Source organism: Physeter macrocephalus, chromosome 20, assembly GCF_002837175.3.
Source record: "Physeter macrocephalus isolate SW-GA chromosome 20, ASM283717v5, whole genome shotgun sequence".
Classification (NCBI taxonomy): Eukaryota; Metazoa; Chordata; class Mammalia; order Artiodactyla; family Physeteridae; genus Physeter; species Physeter macrocephalus.
In genome coordinates this window covers 120965290-120982581 of record NC_041233.1, presented here as the reverse complement: position 1 = coordinate 120982581, position 17292 = coordinate 120965290, and the positions used below count along the sequence as shown (strand labels likewise).

General features: G+C 39.0%; 1 protein-coding gene across 8 annotated transcripts in view; it reads right to left on the bottom strand.

Moving 5' to 3' along the window:
- The window catches only part of TENM3 (teneurin transmembrane protein 3), a 450345-nt gene that overhangs the window by 182450 nt on the left and 250603 nt on the right, over positions 1-17292 (bottom strand). For all 8 annotated transcript variants that reach the window (XM_055081142.1, XM_028481606.1, XM_055081143.1 and 5 more), the window contains one exon: positions 3456-3693. In XM_055081142.1, the coding sequence (XP_054937117.1) occupies positions 3456-3693 (238 nt within the window). The remainder of the gene's footprint in view (positions 1-3455; positions 3694-17292) is intronic.

Sequence of the window (17292 nt, the reverse complement as noted above, 5' to 3'; positions counted from 1 at the left end):
TTCAGCTGCTCTATATTCTGGTAGCAGCTATTATTATGTATGGAAGCAGCTGAAGTATAAGATAAACAAAGGATGAGCTATAGGCGATCAGATGCCCTAAAAATGAATTATACAAAGGACAAGAAATACTGAGCTCAAAGAAAAGGAGTCTTCAGAAAAGTTCTAAGCAAGTACTGGAGTTCTGTCTAGGCCCTGATTGTTACTCTTAGGAGAGGATGAGATAATAAGAACGTGCTTATAAACGGCAAGTGCCTGTTCGCATCTTGATGTGACTCTAGATCTGAAACTCGCTGGAGATGGGCGACCAGAGCTACTCTGTTTAGTGGGTAGAAGTGCACGGTACACAATGACATCGACAGCCTCCAGCGGCAGCAACGGCTAAATTCATTAGAGAAAGGACAGACACACTTTTATGGAAGCAAGAAACTGCTGGTGGGAAAAAATGCTTTTTACTGGAGATATGGGAACATATGTATATGTATAACTGGTTCACTTTGTTGTAAAGCAGAAACTAACACACCATTGTAAAGCAATTATACTCCAATAAAGATGTTAAAAAAAAAAAAAAGGAAAGCTACGTTGAAACAGATAGGACACATCTTTTATGTCTTTTGTACCAAGTTTAGGTGCAAATGACTTGAGATTTTCCTGGAGTATTACATGCCACTTGTAACCAACTATTATCAGGATATGCTGAAAGGAGAAAAGGGGAAGAGACAAAGAGAAAAAAACCCAGAGGTTCTTATCTACACAGAACTGAATTTCAATCTTTATAGCTTACATCCTTTAAATGACAGTTTCAGAAAGGTGACAATCAGTAAGATGAGTCTATGTATAAACAGCAATAATTGCCAAAGACGAAACTCTACACTAGATTAAAAAACAGTCAAAGGCAGACACAAGTCTGGATAAAGTTGTTAATATAGTTGAAACTGAGAATCATACTCAATAGGGAACCTTAACTAAAAAAGGAAAAATCAATGATAAATAAGACTGGCTCTTCACCTCAAGAGTTCCAGCCAAGGGAGACTATTAAAGAAACCACGGTGGCACTATGTCAGTACAGTGTGAAATTCTCACACCTCTGCCTAGGTTGATTCACTGAGTACCTCCAAGTTGAAATGCCATTTTTTTTTATTATAAGATGTGAACATTGGAAAAGGAGAAAATAACAAAATTATACTACAGATTGAAAAATTTTAGCATGATGTACAATTTTCAAATTCATTATACTTTCTATAAATGTGTGTGAGAATATCAACTGACAGATTTTCTTACTAGGTCAATTCATAAAACTATAAAGTGTCATTCCATTGATGGTTCACTAACCGTATTGCTTTGAAATGGAATTTCAAATGGTACGGCTTTGAAATCGCCCTGAGAGTGATTTCTTATACGGTCTGAATTTAGAGAAATCAACTACAATTTCACATACAGCTACTGTGAGTTGTCCTCTAAGGAGCTACTTTCTTCCCTAACTTCCCAGCAACAGATATTCATTAGCACAATACGAGGAATAACAAGAACACACTTATCTCTCCCCCAAATTATTCCAAATATCTGCTCTATAAGACATGGCTTCAAGGAACACCAACGTTCCTATCACTGGTTTTTGAGGCTTTTGTGCTAACTACCACATCCCCTAAATTAAACACATTTCTGATGACCTAACTTGGCATATTTCATAAATATTTTTCAACACAATTATTGTCAACTACAATGCAATTATCCATATTCAATTTGATGACTCAACTGGAAAATTACTTTTTTCCCAATAAATTTTTTTCCAAATGACAACAGTGCATCAGTGTTGATTGTTCAGTGTGTGCTAACTAATGACACTGAGTAAATTTAGCTCTGTGCTAAGAAAAAATTCTGTGTACATGATTCTTTGTCTTTAAGTGAAGAAACCTGCTGTTTGCCTACTTCTCCTACACTTTCTAATTTTTCCAGAAGAGTGTCCAATATTACAAAATAAATAATAAAACCCAACTACTCTTGGCTGACACTGCAGATGAAAAGACAAGCGTTCTTCGGAAACTTCTTTTGAGGTCAAGAGTAAAAGAAAAGACAGAAATATTTTATTGCGGACACATAACTGAGAGGACATCCTGCTTGCTCATCCTCAAGGCAGAATTGGTTTAGATCATGCAATTAATGGCAGAAAAAGAAAAGCAGGCTATTCATCATGAGACCCGTTTCATCACCCAGAAGCTAACTGAAATGCTGACTTTAGCCAGGGGCTCTACAGGGCAGGGCATCCTCCCAGGAGGGCCAGAGCCCTCTGGTTTCTGGCTCTATGTGGTGATGAGTCTTTTTCTCTGAACCTATTGGAACCTGAGGGCAGGAAAGAAATAAATACCAATAGGAGTGCTAGAGGAACATTGCTGCAAAGCTGCCAACAGGAGACCCATGAGCTAGGACACCACACTCTTTGCGTGTGTGATACGTGGCACAAAGGAGATGCTGACTGTTGAGGTCCTGGCCAAAGGAAGAAGGTAAGATTTTCTGTAGCCGGGGATATTTTAAAAGGAAATGAATTAGCTCAAAATAGCTCTTACTGATCTACACTCTTGTGTGAGCAGGTTGCTAACTGCGGCCTGAGATGTGCTAGAAGTCACTAAGAACCTCACTGAAACACCAGTATGCGTCAGAGAAAGAGCACTGAGCTGGTGAAGCTTCTGGAAGTGAAGGGGTCCACAGGCCATGCTGAGAGCGGGCCATGCTGTAGAAATGGGGCAAAATGATTTTGCACAGTTACAGATTCTCAACTGCATGATGGAGACCAGAGGATGGAAATTTCAGGAATCATAAGGAAGAATTTTCTAAGAGAATTGTCTAAAAATGAATGGAAATAATGACGGAAGGAACCTGAAAGGTCCCATCTCCCTCATATTGCAAGAAACTAAAATATCCTTAACAGGTGGTCCTCTGACTTCTGCTGAAGCAGCATCAGTGGGGGTCCACTATGATTTCAGGATGTGATGGACAAAACGGAGTCTGTGAAAAGCAGGGACGTCTGGAACCAAGTAGATGCGCAATATAATCACTGAATCACGGGACTGAGAATCACATTTACATTTCCATCCTTCGCTCTACATGCCTGATCATCTGTAGATCAGAAAAAAAATGGCAGCAAAGAAAAGTTTCACTGAAGCCATTTGTTCTCATCTCTTGTAGGCTACAGAACGTGTGAAAAGGATAGGAAAGTTCATTGGTCCAGCAACTGAAAGAGTACCAGTCATGTGGAACTGTTTCTAGAGAAGACAAAACAGAGAGTATGTAAGAATGGTAAATCTCTCTTGGTGAGAAAAGGGTTGGACTAGTTTATCTTTCCATTTCAGATATTTAAAAAATATGGTTTGTTGACTGTTGTCAAACATGCATTCTCCGTGCAGGTACATTGTGTGGTCCTAACAATCAAATACTCTGAAAGTCTCAACTTCAAGGCTTACCTGCTTTCCAGTGGTACATTACTGCCAAGGACCCAGCTGTCCTGCAGCTGGACGGACTCGGGTGTGGTTTGCAGCTCGGCGGGCAAAGCAGCCGGCGGGGCCGGACTCTGGTTCCTTCTATTGGTCAGGGAGTTTCTATTGAGAGAAGTGATGGATGGATGATGCTGTGCGGAGTGTTGCTTATGGGAAGGTGGCAGAGGCTGCAGGGTGGATTGGCCTTGGTTGTTTGCAGGTTGCTCTGAAAAAAGAAATGGAAACATTATATTTATGTGTATGTGCACATACACATCTATACACATTACCAATTTCTTGGGGATCCACTGTAGATGAATTAGCATTAAAAACTGCATGTAAATCCATAACCTAATACATTCGCATATTGTTCTATTAAGCGGGTGTTCAGTGACATTCTCTAAGAGCAAGTTTACCCTTGATACACAAGGTTCTAATGAATATACCACAGATGGTAAAATTGCTTTTGGTTTTAATTTGTTTCAGATTTTTTTTTTCATCTGGTTTTATTAACACCTACAGAAAACAGCATCTGACAGCTCCCCTAATGTGCCTTTAGATTTCAGCGTTTTTAAACAAACCAACCCTGAAATTAAATGGGTAATTTCTGTAGAACACAAAGGTTTTGGAAATGCATATAATCCCTATAATTATTTAATGGAGTTTTTTTAAGCTTTATTTAACTGCAATAAATTCTTACAAGCTAGTTGCTAAACAGCAGTAGACTACTCTAGCGCATTTCAAATAAGGCAGGTCTGCACTATGATCGACTAATAGACGCTAAGTATTCTGTAGCAGAAGGTCACTGCGTGAAGCAGATGTTGTTTCATGGATATTTAACAGACTGAATCACAGCTGATTACAACGTCAGAAGAGTCATATACTTAATGACTGTTACATCCATTAGAACACATGCAGAACAGATTTTCCAATTTCACAGTATGCAGCAGAACTACATTTTGGTGTAAGTCACAAGTGATCAGAGCGACTCATGCCACTATGTCAGTGGTACAAATATTTTGTTCTAAACCGGAATCATAAGGGATCCAGCAACTTCAAAACATAAACACAACAGTGGGCTGTAACCAGGAAAAAATTCTCTAAAGCTAGTAAGTCACAAGTTAAAATACGCAAATGAACGGAACATTTGAGACCCACTTCTCATTCGCATTACCTAGCTTTGGACACGCTAGAATGCACAAATACTACATTTTAGCCAACAGACAGATGACTCCTTAATTTAATGCTAAACTCATTAGGGTTCTGCGCGCATAAGATGTCAATTTTTGACTCACTTCAGTTCAAAGTGCAATCTAATTTTAAAGTGATGTATTAAATCATGCTATTAATATAAACGCACATAAGAAAAGAGAAAAGGAAACACACATCTACAGTGTGAACTCCAGCAGTGACTGTTAACACAGTCTAACATTGTAATTCTGGTTGCATGAAATGGATACATGATATGTAAGAGTTTGAATACATAGTATCAAACCTCTTTACAGGGTACGACAATTAAAATTACTCCTCCCACAGTGTATAATATTAGTAACACCATGTTTCCAGGGGTCTCTAATAATCCGTATCATATCATTTAACAACTAATAATTTCTTACTCTTGAAATGAGGGACAGAGATCACACCTAAATCTATGAAACAGAGTTGCTTCCTGGTACAGTCACTATTCTTGAAGATTCCCATTCTGGAAACTACAGAAATCTTACTTGGTCCATTGTTTTGGTGCTCATGAAAAATTACGGAAGTCTAATTCTCAGTTAAAGGGAAATTAACCTCTGAAGACATGGCAGGGTGAAAATAGCACATACAATTTTAATCGTGTGAGAATAAAAGAAACAGTTGAAAGTTCATGTAAGATTTATTATTCAGGTATCCTTTAACTACTTAGCTTTGCTGTTCTTAGCATCAATGCATATGATTAGAATCTCTATAGATGTCTTTAAGGAACATTTCAAGAAGCTGTTTATAAGATGACATACAATAAGCTACAGTTACGGGCTTCCCTGGTGGCGCAGTGGTTTAGAATCCACCTGCCAATGCAGGGGACACGGGTTCGATCCCTGGACAGGGAAGATCCCACATGCCACGGAGCAACTAAGCCCGTGCGCCACAACTACTGAGCCTGCGCTCTAGGGTCCGCGAGCCACAGCTACTGAGTCCGTGTGCTGCAACAAGAGAAGCCACCGCAATGAGAAGCCCGCACACCACAACAAAGAGTAGCCCCCGCTCTCCGCAGCTAGAGAGAAAGCCCACGCACAGCAACGAAGACCCAACACAGCCAAAAAAATGAATGAATAAATAAATAATAAAATTACTTAAAAAAAATAATAAGGTACAGTTACAAGGGCCTAGACTAGGTCAGCCTCACAACAAAGAGAGAAAGAAGAGAAACATTTCAAAAGGAAAAGTATTAAGACTGTGCCTAGAAAGAAGCAGATGACTCCATGTTTTTAAGTACAGCCCCATGAAAGAATGGTTTTATATTATAGATAGGTTACACAGAATAAATGACATATCAGATATTATACTATGTCGAGGGAAGAGCAGTGTCGTAGAAGTCAGGGTACCAAATTTACTTCCTAACTCAGTCAGTCATCATGATAGTGAGCCTCTGTTTCTTCAACTGTAATGTGGGAAATACCGCTTGCCAAAAAGTTTGTTTGGGTTTTTCATAGCATCTTATGAAAACCCGAATGAACTTTTTGGACAATCCAATACCACTGTCCCATCCAGGTATTAGTGCAAGCTAAAGAGTCAATGAAATGCACTCATTCATTCATTTATTCACACACTTCGTCATTCATCCCACAGGCATTTATCAAGCTTCTATGTTCTAAGGATCTGCTAAGTCAGTAACAGGTGAAAGCACTGTATAAATGATAAAGCATTATAAATATTAAGATTGTTCTGAAACATTAAAAGATTTAAGGTCTGTTATCATCATATATTTCATTATGTCGAACTTGAGATTCTTATTCTCTTTTAGCTTTTAAAAAAATTTTATTTTTTATTGAAGTATTGTTGAGTTACAATGTTGTGCTAGTTTCTGAAAGATTCTTATTCTTAAATCAAAATATAAATCGTGGGTTAAAACCTTCCATTTAAGGTTTTGAGACTAATTAGTTTCTGCTGTTGCTTTCTCTGGATTCACTCATTCATTTAGCAAGTATTCATTAGGAACTTACAATGTGCAAGATATCATGCAAACAGCCTTCCCTTTTCCAGTTGTCTGAGGTTGTTTCAGCACACCGCGTTCTGTCTGCTGGACCTCTTTTGATTTGACTACCTAATTAGGAGGCCTACCAATAAAACAAATCCAGATAATGAAAGCTAGGTTCAATCTAAAATTTGATGGAACAGAATAAGTGCAGAGTCTGAGTGAGATGGGGTGGATGGCCAGAAATTTAAATTCTGGCCATCACAAACAGAAGCAAAATCCAAGGATTCGGTTGGAGGTCAATGCTAGTTCTAGAGATTCTGGCTTACGGGACGTGAGAAGCAGCTGGCGTATGTATTTATTTTTATCGACTTATTCAAGACAGATTACTTTTATAAAGTATAGCAAGATAAAATAAAATTGAACAGAGAGAGGAAGATAGAATAAAAGAAAACTGAAAGTGTGAAAGATAAAGCCAGATATGAGGTGAGTGGACAAAATGCCTGCTGTATATAGTTCTACACATTTTTAGAGAAGGGTACAAACCTGGCTCTAAATTACCTTGTTGCAAAGAGGGAAAAGAGGGAAACGTGATCAGTTACATGGTTTGAAGTGTGTTTAAGATCAAAAAGTTTGCTTAAGTACTGAGAATAGAGAGAACATTCTCTTTTCATCTCATAGGAAGGCAGATGAATATCCAGCGAAGCTTTATGACCAGGTTCAAAGTGGGCACACAAGGAAACAGAGAACAGGGTTCGGACTTGGAGACCAGCACTTAGAATCTAACATCGGTGGGCAGATCCACCCAAGAACAACCAGAACATCAACTGTAGCCTCTGCTTTAAGCTAATCCACCGATACAGACTTTGCATGGGCTTGAGAAAAAGTTTCAGATGGGACCTCACAGAGTCACCAAGTTCAGTGTTCCTGAAACATAGCTCTGAACATGTCATTTTATTCCTGGAAAACTCCAAAGGCGTTTTGCCTGTAAAACATAAAGTGAACTCTAAAGGTGAACGTGATACTTGTTAAAGATATCTTTGCAAACATTACCCCCATGAATCTCTTGATGCAACCCTGCTCTAGTCAAGCTTGCTGTACCCACTATATCTCTACCACAGCTTTCCACTTCTGTACAGTGGCTTCTATTTGAAAGACACGTTCCTCCAACTTTCTATATCCAAACCCTGTGTATTTCAAGCTCTAAGAATGATGACACCCCTTCTGTTTTCTTCAAGTAGAAATCAGTTATTTCTCCTGAGTCTTCTTAGAGTCTTTTATCTTCTCTTTTTCTTTTTTAAAATAAATGTATTTGTCTTATTTTATTTATTTTTGGCTGCGTTGGGTCTTGGTTGCTGTGTGCGGGCTCTCTCTGGTTGCGGCGAGCGGGGGCTACTCTTCGTTGCGGTGCGCGGGCTTCTCATTGCGGTGGCTTCTCTTGTTGCGGAGCACAGGCTCTAGGCGCACGGGCTTTGGTAGTTGTGGTTCGCGGGATCAGTAGTTGTGGCGCACAGGCTTAGCTGCTCCGCGGCGTGTGGGATCTTCCCGGACCAGGGCTCAAACCCGTGTCCCTGCATTGGCAGGCGGATTCTTAACCACTGCTTCACCAGGGAAGTCTCTTTTTATCTTTCTTTTCCACGGCTTTTTTCACTTTTCCCTCTGTATTATACTACTTTTATAGGTTCCATGTCCCCTGTTAGACTCTCTATGGAGAGTCACCTTGGAACCCCTAAGGACCACACGATGATACACACTCAATAAATATCTGTTGAATGAATGACTATTGGTGAAGAAGTCAATGAAGGGAGAGTGCAAGTAAAAAGCGGGGCCTGCTCATATGGCCTTTTCTTTTACTGAAACATAGTTGACTTACAATGTTGTGTTAGTTTCAGGTGTACAGCAAAGTGGCTCAGCTACACATCTGTATTGCCTTTAACTGTAAGGTAATTTGCAAACATGTCTTATTTCCCCAACTAAATTCTTAGATCCTGAAAGGCAGGGACTCCAACTTAAAGCTCCTTGGATTTTTCAGTACCTTCACTAAGCCTTGTGCTTCAAAGACTCCTAAAACTATGCTGAATGATTGGTGATATCTATGAAATAACAGGACCTTGGGAGGGGATGTCATCTCATCCAGGCAGGTACCATGTAACGCACTACAGAAACTGGTTTTTCAGAATATTTCTTTTGAATCATGGCAGATGTTCCAATATTTAAAATCTACCTTTTAAGATGTGTGAATAATGGAGAAATTACCTAAAATATACAAGAATATATAAGATATAAATATATAAGATGTGAAACAATACATAAAATATGTATTATAATTTGCCAAGTATAGTACGCTTTCCTTATATTTTAAAGCTTATGATTAAAAATCTTCCAAATTAGATATTTTAGAAAAGATGTAGGTTATTTTTTCCAAGTGGTCTTCCCTACCTTTTTTGTAAAAAATTAAATTCTTGGCACTATGCTTACTAGAAATTATATACTGTACCTAAGTAGTGCTGTTTCTTTCAGCCTGTCCTTCTTTGTTCAAGTGCCTACCGCTCATATAACGTTCATGGCAGCCTGACAGTTGCTTGTTTTTATTTGATAAACTGGACACAAATGATAGCAGGTACTGTTCAAATTCACATTAGCTTAACGAACATTAGACAGACTAGACTTCACCCACAGTGCCCAGCTGTTTGCCACCGAAGAAGTTATAGCTCTTCGACAGAACATGGAAGGCTCCCATTAAACCCACCAGCTGGGGGTAAGCCTGGATCATAAGACACACAGTGAGGTGTGCCGCCTACTAGACCTCAAAAAGCTATGTGACAATGCAGTAGATTCCAGTTTAATCAAATTATAAAACCCAATTCCAAGCAAATGGAAGCATATTCACTGAGCTCCACAGGGGGAAGAAAAGAAACTTTTGACCACTTTCCTGGATAGCAACTCGGCTGTATGAACCAGTGAGGTGGAGGGGCCATAGAGACAAATGACAATAAACATGGGAGCCTTATTTTTCACGGGGTGTTTTCTTGAATAAGTTACATATCTCTCTGAGCTTCATTTATTTTATAGTGCTTATTTACAGGAATCTAAAAAATAAAGGGCCTGACATACAGTAAGTGCTAAAGGCAACTTATTAAGCTGGAAGAAATAGCCAGCTTCAGGGCAGAACATCATGAGGGAAATCAAAGTAACTAAAGAGCCTTGTCCGCAAGAAGTAAGACCACACTATCCAATATCTCTGAAGAGGAAACGTTTTTCCTTTAACAGGCAACAAAGCAAGAATCGGAAATATCACAGGCATCAAAAATAAACTACTGTCTTGGCAGTTCCCAGAGAAGAGGGAATCTGATCTCTTAGTCACGCAGTTCAGCGGAGTCTCTTTTTCCCATCTACTATAACCACAGAATCCTGACAAGAATTTGAAAAAAAAAAAGAAAAGGAACTTTTTTTTTTTTTTTTTAACCTAACTGGGCGTATTTGCTGGTTTGAATTTTTTTTTTTCTTTAATTAAAAGCCACCACAGGCAGCTTCTGGACATCTAGGTGCAACTCAGTCCAGCTCTGTCTGGTTCACAGCCTTGGGCTGAGGTCTTCGGGGGCCAGAGTGGAAAACGGACTTTCAAACAGGAAAGTGGGGAGAGAAAATAATAGCTGCTGGAAGGTACAGATACCGTTGTGTGGGTGTATGTGCACATGTGCCCTTTAAGGCTTTGGCGGGCTGGCTACAAAGGTCCCCGGGGAAGAAACACTGTAATTTGGAAGGGAGCGAGCAGGCTAGGGGCTGACAGCTGTGCTGCTTTAAGATAATTGTTTGCAGTTTGAGTGGGGTCCGCTAACAAAAGACAAATGGGTGATGGAAGACGGAGGGCTGCAGAGAGGGAGGTGGAGGGAGGGGAAGGACAGGGGGTGAGGCTGGGGGAAGGGACGAGAACCGCGGAAGGGCAGAAACGTTTTTAACTCGACTGAACTACTAGAGAACCGGAGAAGCATTCTTCTTCCTGTGGCTTGAGAACTCTTGGATACCAAAGACAGTGAGTTGAATGTATGAATAAACTCTGGCTCTGGCCCCCCCGCCCGGAATTTACAAGATACACAGACCCCGTTGAACTAGACAAACATTTAGAAGGAGCCACACCCGTTTACTAGCAACGGTGGGGTTAAAGCCTTTGTTTCTCTACCACCAAATCCGTTCATTCTCACTTTACTTCCCGGCTGTATCTTTACCTTCTCCCACCTGTCTCACGCAAAACTGAAGTTTTCTGCAAAACGGACCTCTTTCGTAAAACAGGTCACCCAAACAAAACCTGTGAAACACTTTGCTGTTGTATGCTTTACCACCATGTTGATTTTTGTTTTACTGAAGTACACCATTATAGTTTATTACAAGATATTGGGGATAAACTTCCTGTGCTATACAGTAAATCCTTGTTGCTTATCTATTTTATGTGTAGTAGTTTGTATCTGTGAGTTCCATGCTCCTAATTTGCCCCTCCCTCCCTCTCCCCTTTGGTAGCCATACGTTTGTTTCCTATGCCTGTGAGTCTGTTTCTATTTTGTACATAGATTTATTTGTATTATGTTTTAGACTCCAATATAAGTGATACCATAGAGTATTTGTCCTTCTTTGTCTGACTTATTTCACTAAGCATAATATTTTCTAGGTCCATCCACATTACTGCAAATGGCAATATTTCATTCTTTTTGAGGGCTTAGTAACATTCCATTGTAGATCTATACAACATCTTCCTAAGCCAGTCGTCTGTCAATGGGCACTTCGGTTGTTTCCATGTCTTGGCTATTGTAAACAGTGCTGCTAGTGACCAGAGCTTGGAGTGGATGCTCCAAGTATACAAGGACCAAATCATAGTTAGCTTTTGCATTTGAAAATCCCAATGTAATTCTTAGATTTCGCTTAATCTTTTGTTCCATTATCAACTAACTCAGTGGCCTTACAGAAGTTGCTTTTCCTTGATTTTCTAATGGCAAATTTTTCTTCTGGTAAAAATGGTAAGCACCTCCCTCATCTGGCTACATTTCAGGAGCTATTAGGAAAGGCATATTATAAATACAAAGAATTTTATGATGCTGAAAATAGTACATTACATTAAAAATATCTCCTTTGCTCAGAAAATATCATATATATTGCAGACATTTAGTTGACATTACATCCCTATGGAGAAAAAAATTAAGTGGCAAGAATTTTCCTCATAAATGGGAAAAACTTGAGTTAAGAAAATATGTGTACTTAGTCATACCACAGAACTCAGTGGAGTCCAAATTGAACGCAAACATTTACATATTCAAGGCGCTTTCTTCTCCTCTCCTTTCTCACCCCCATCCTCCTTATCTCCTTATAATAAAAAGATAAGAAATGGTATAATGGAAATTAGAGAAGAGAGACCTCACCTCACGCAGAAAATCACTTTCACATAAACTTGCGCCTCTGGTTCATTGTTTTATCTAGCGATTCTCACACAAGCTAGGTATCTGAAAGGGAATTGTCCATTGACATACCTCTGCAAGCCTTTGGTTAAAATATGGCACTGTGTAAAAACTGTCACCACAGTTTATCTGTCACTTAAACATTTCTGACAGTTGTACACAAATCAAATGAAAATTTGAAATGTGCTTTAAAAGCCATAAAATACTATATGCATAAACAACATTGTTCTCATCACCTTCATCATCAGATTACTGATTGTAAGGCTATTTATATGAAGATATTTGAGTATGAAAAACCTTGAAGATAAACAAGAAGATGTAAAAGGAAGATTTGTACTGGCCAGAAGGCATTATTTAATCACCACACATGAAATGATTTACTGTACTTACTGAGTTAGTGAGAATTTGGTTCTGTTTCTTTAGGGTCATTCCTTGAAATGAGGATTAGAAGAAATCATCAAGGTCTGAGTCTTTTCAACCTTTGCATTCTTTTTTCTTTGAGAGTCCACTGTATTTTCTGTTTCAAGCAATGTGGCAACCTAGATTAGCTGTCAACTCCCTTGCTATGAAATATCCAGAATTGTTGGGTAAAATATAATAAATACCTTTTGGATGAATTCATTTAGTGTATCTATTGTCTAACATCTGCCAGGTTCTGTTCCAGGCATTGAGGATATAGCAGTGAACAAAACAGCCAACAATCTTAGCCCACCAGTGGAACGTGAACTTTAGATTAATATAACTGAATTAGAAAGAAAGGATGGGCCAGAAACAGAGGGGAGAGAAAATCGGTTGAGTGCACATGAGCCAACACTGTAGCTTCCCCGGGGAGACCTGCCAGTCTCTGTAATATTTCAGTGTACAAGCAAGAGTCAAGAATTCATGCCTCAGCTGTTAGTGAGACCCCTACATACAGCCTGGACACTTAAAGTGCTCTACCCTCAGTCTAAGAGTAGACTTAAAAAACCTTCTCATTGCCGAAAGGCAATAAGGAAGCTCGCTGTGCTGTCTTGAACCTGGATGGGGAAGAAAACAACTCGTAAAAGTTTCAGCCGGTAGCCTGGGCTTCTCTGGAGTCGGAGTATGAAGTTGAAACTTTTACTGTCGACATAGTTCTGGGGCCCCCAAGCCAAGAAATTAATATTAAAGGTGGTGTTCCTCAGCAACACCACCCCCCTCTCCCCAGGGCCCAGAAGAAGCAAATGCAAAACCTGTTCAGAAGAGTATGCTCTCAACTCAAGTCACCAAGGATTTCCACAGATAAAACCCTACGTTCAACGAATTTACAGTCTAAAATTACAAAGCTTAAGAGAAAACATCTACCTTGAGTCAAAATCTACAGACAAAACAAAAAGCAAAAATTTATCTCCCTGAACTTCAGATAATATGGCCATGAGATAAAACAATAAGTATGTTTAGAATGATTACAGATTTAAAAGAAATTAGGAACATGAGAATAAGAGACCATGAAAAAAGAAGGAGCGGTTACAAAAAAAGGCAGGATGTGTATGCAGACACTGAAGTTAGAAACTTACTGGGTGGTTCAAACAATACATTAAATACAACTGTAGAGAGTACCAGTGCGTTGGAAAAGAGATCTGGGAAAATCACTCAGATGGCATCAGAAAGACCAAGACTGCTTAAATATGAAAGGGTAATTCAAAGACAAAAAAAAGAATGAAAGAAAGCTCAATATACATTCAGTGAGAGTTCCAGAAGGCAAGAATAGAGTTTTCTTCGGAGCTATTTAAACAGCTTTCTAGAAAGTTCCTAATACCACACAAATGGCTGTCAAATTATAGAGAATGTAAATTTATTCATCTCTTTTTCATGTCGTATGAATTATCTCTGCTATTCTCTTTTTTGTTACTGTCAAGCACCCTAACCTACGTTAGTGAGCGGAAGCAAATGGAAATGGCTACCTTCTGCTTGTTAAAGTAGTTCCTCTTTCAATATACTTAAGGCCAATAATGCCACAGACACATTATCCTCTACAGAATTCTTAGTTTTCCATAACCATTTTTTTTTTTTTACAGAAACATACATAAAACTTACATATGCATAGAAAAATGGATCTAAATACCTTTAGAATGTCTCAGTATATGTTTCAGGATATTCTTCTACCCATTTAAAAGCTATTTTACCTGAGAGAGTAAGCAAAAAAGGAAAAATCTGTCCCAATCTTGACAAGGAAGAACTGCTGACATACAATCAATAGACGCTTTTCTCTCCTGATTTCCTAATGGACATTTGATTTTAGTGCAATTAAATTTTACTGACTTGAAATGGAGTATATGGTATGATATAAATAAAGCACATTTTGGAATATGGATAAGAATAGGCTGGAAGGCAACTAAAAGCTATTACTATGTGATAAGTGGCTTATAAAGAAAAAGAAAAACGAATTGAATATTCCAAATAATGCAGAATTTGTTATGCTTTTCAGATAACGTATTCTTTATCACAAAGAAAATGTCTGGTATAGAAGAAAAAGTACTAGAAAAGGAAACAGGAGACGTAGGGTTGAGTACCTGCTTTATCTGACTAAACATAACCACATATAAACCAACTAACTTCTGAGCCTCAGTTTTTCTCCTCCTCAAAGAATGGTGCTGGGCGCAGGCAGGATGGGTCATGCAGTGAATTCTAAAGCTTTTAGCTTTATTTCAGGCACTCTACAGTATTTTCTTGAAACATATTAGTGTATCTTATAAATATTAAAAATTTAAGGTAATTTAAAAACCTCATCATAGTATCTTAAGTTATACATGTAAAACATTTAAGGGACATACAGTAAAAAAAATTACTTCACTTCAAATGTAAACATGAAAACTCTACCATATTAATTCTTATCATAAATACTCTACCGTATTATGTTATACATACTGAAAATAATTTTTTTATTTTCTAAACAAAACACTCTGTTACCTTATGTTGTAACTAGTAACATCTTAAGGTACATATAATAAAAATCATTTTATAACAAATTTCAATTTACTTCAGATTTCAACTGTTAAAACTGCTTGTGAAAACAGCTATGTAAAAAGCCAGAATGGAACTTTCAAACTTAAATAAAACTGACCTGTTTTTGAAAAGTTACGATGACAATTATAATACATTTTTAAAAGTACAGCTACTTAATCAATTACAGGAAAAAGATTCAGCCTGCTTTATCTGAACCTTTTTCTAATTTTTATGTTTTAAAATATTTCCGGAACTATAGGAAAAATAAGTGACTAGAGAATACACAGAAAGTACCCAGCAACCCTGCTGGTCTGGATCCGCTCCCCCCCAAATATTAACTTTGCCATTGATCTTTTTCCTTAGCATATTATTTGATATCATATTTGTTATCTGGCAGTTTATTGAGTCCATATTGTCTGTCGATGTCTTACATAGAAATAGAATCAAATTTTTAGTCTCCTTCCAATCATATTATGGCCTCCAAGCAGAGATGCGTGTTATCGCAAACATTAAACATTACCTAGAGGCAACGTGGACTGAACGGAACCCACCGAGCCCCCTTCCCATTCTCGGCATTTGCAATGAGGTGATCTGTTAAGTGGAAACCATGCTATGATGCTCTTTGACTAAAAAGGAAATCGAGTCAGAGTTTAAGCTGACATATGCATACTTGCTGAATTCCCTTCTCTGTCATTATTCATTTGGGGATAGTGTGTGTGTGTGTGTGTGTGTGTGTGTGTGTGTGTGTGTGTGCGCGCGCGCGCATAACACTCAAAGCCTCTTCCCAATAAATACTTTTCTGCTGCTTTAATGACTGAGCACCAACGGAGAGCAGGATGGGACAGTGAAAAGAATTCTACATCTGGGACATATTATGAAAAGCAGTATCCAAATGAGATCATGCATAGGAAAGTGTTCCATAAACTGCAAAGTGAGGCGCTGTTATTGTTTGGGAGAGCAACGATATGTATTTTCTGAGGCTTTGTTGCACCTTTTAAAATAGTAAGCATGATTTGCTCAGGCTGGAAGCCTGCGTCTTTCTATAGGATGCTAATTGCCTCTAGAAGCTTTCCTCTCAAAATAGAGGTTCAAAAAGAAGCTGGTGACCGAGATACCCTCTCACAGATCTTCTGATCTTTTATTTCATGAGTCTACAGATGTTTTAATGCCAGTTGATTAAAATCTTCCATAGAAGAGGTAAATCAGCACTAGATTTACGGCAGAGAGTAAGAAGGACCTGCACTCTCTGAGTCTGCTCGCGCTGCCGTAACGCAATACTGCACATGGCGTGACCTCAGCAACGGGAGTTGACTTTCTCACGGTTCTAGAGGCTAGAAGTCCCAGATCGAGGTCCAGCAGAGTCATTTTCCCGGGAGGGTTCTCTTCCTGGCTCGCAGGAAGAGAACCCTCCTGTGTCCTCACAGGGCTGGAGAGAGAGCTCTCTGGTGGCTCTTCTTATCTGAACACTAATCCTAGCAGATCAAGCCTCACCCTTACCATCTCATTTAACCTTAATTATTTCGTTAGAGGGCCTATCTCCAAATACAGTCATGGGGTGGGGGCTTAGGGTTAGGGAAATACGAATTTGGGGGTAGGGGAGGACACGAACATTCAGTTCCTATCACCTGGGTTCAAGCTCCCTGTCTGAAATTTAGTAACTGTGCAACTCTGAGCAGATCAATTTCATGTTCCAAATTCTCTGATTCCTCATCTGTAAAATGGGGGTAAAATGTGGGGATTAGAAGAGATAATGTATATTAAAGGATTTTTATAAACTGTGATGTGCTATTTTTTTTTTTTTTTTTTTTCCGGTATGCGGGCCTCTCACTGCTGTGGCCTCTCCTGTTGTGGAGCACAGGCTCCGGACGCGCAGGCTCAGGGGCCACGGCTCACGGGCCCAGCCGCTCCGTGGCACGTGGGATCTTCCCGGACCGGGGCACGAACCTGTGTCCCCTGCATCGGCAGGCGGACTCTCAACCACTGCGCCACTAGGGAAGCCCTGATGTGCTATTTTAATGTAAGGTCTTACTTTGCAGACTTTACCCATTTATTCAAATAAAGCAATAAAATTTTTTTTATCCTTTTTTCTTTAAGGCCAGAGAAGATGTTTATGTGTGAGTATGCCCATAAGATAATTTCCTTCTACAGGGATGTCTTTAAAAACATTCTCTTCTCATTTCTAAATTTAAAAAGGCAAATATACACCTAATTATTTTTCTATAGTGTCTCTTAATATCATCCA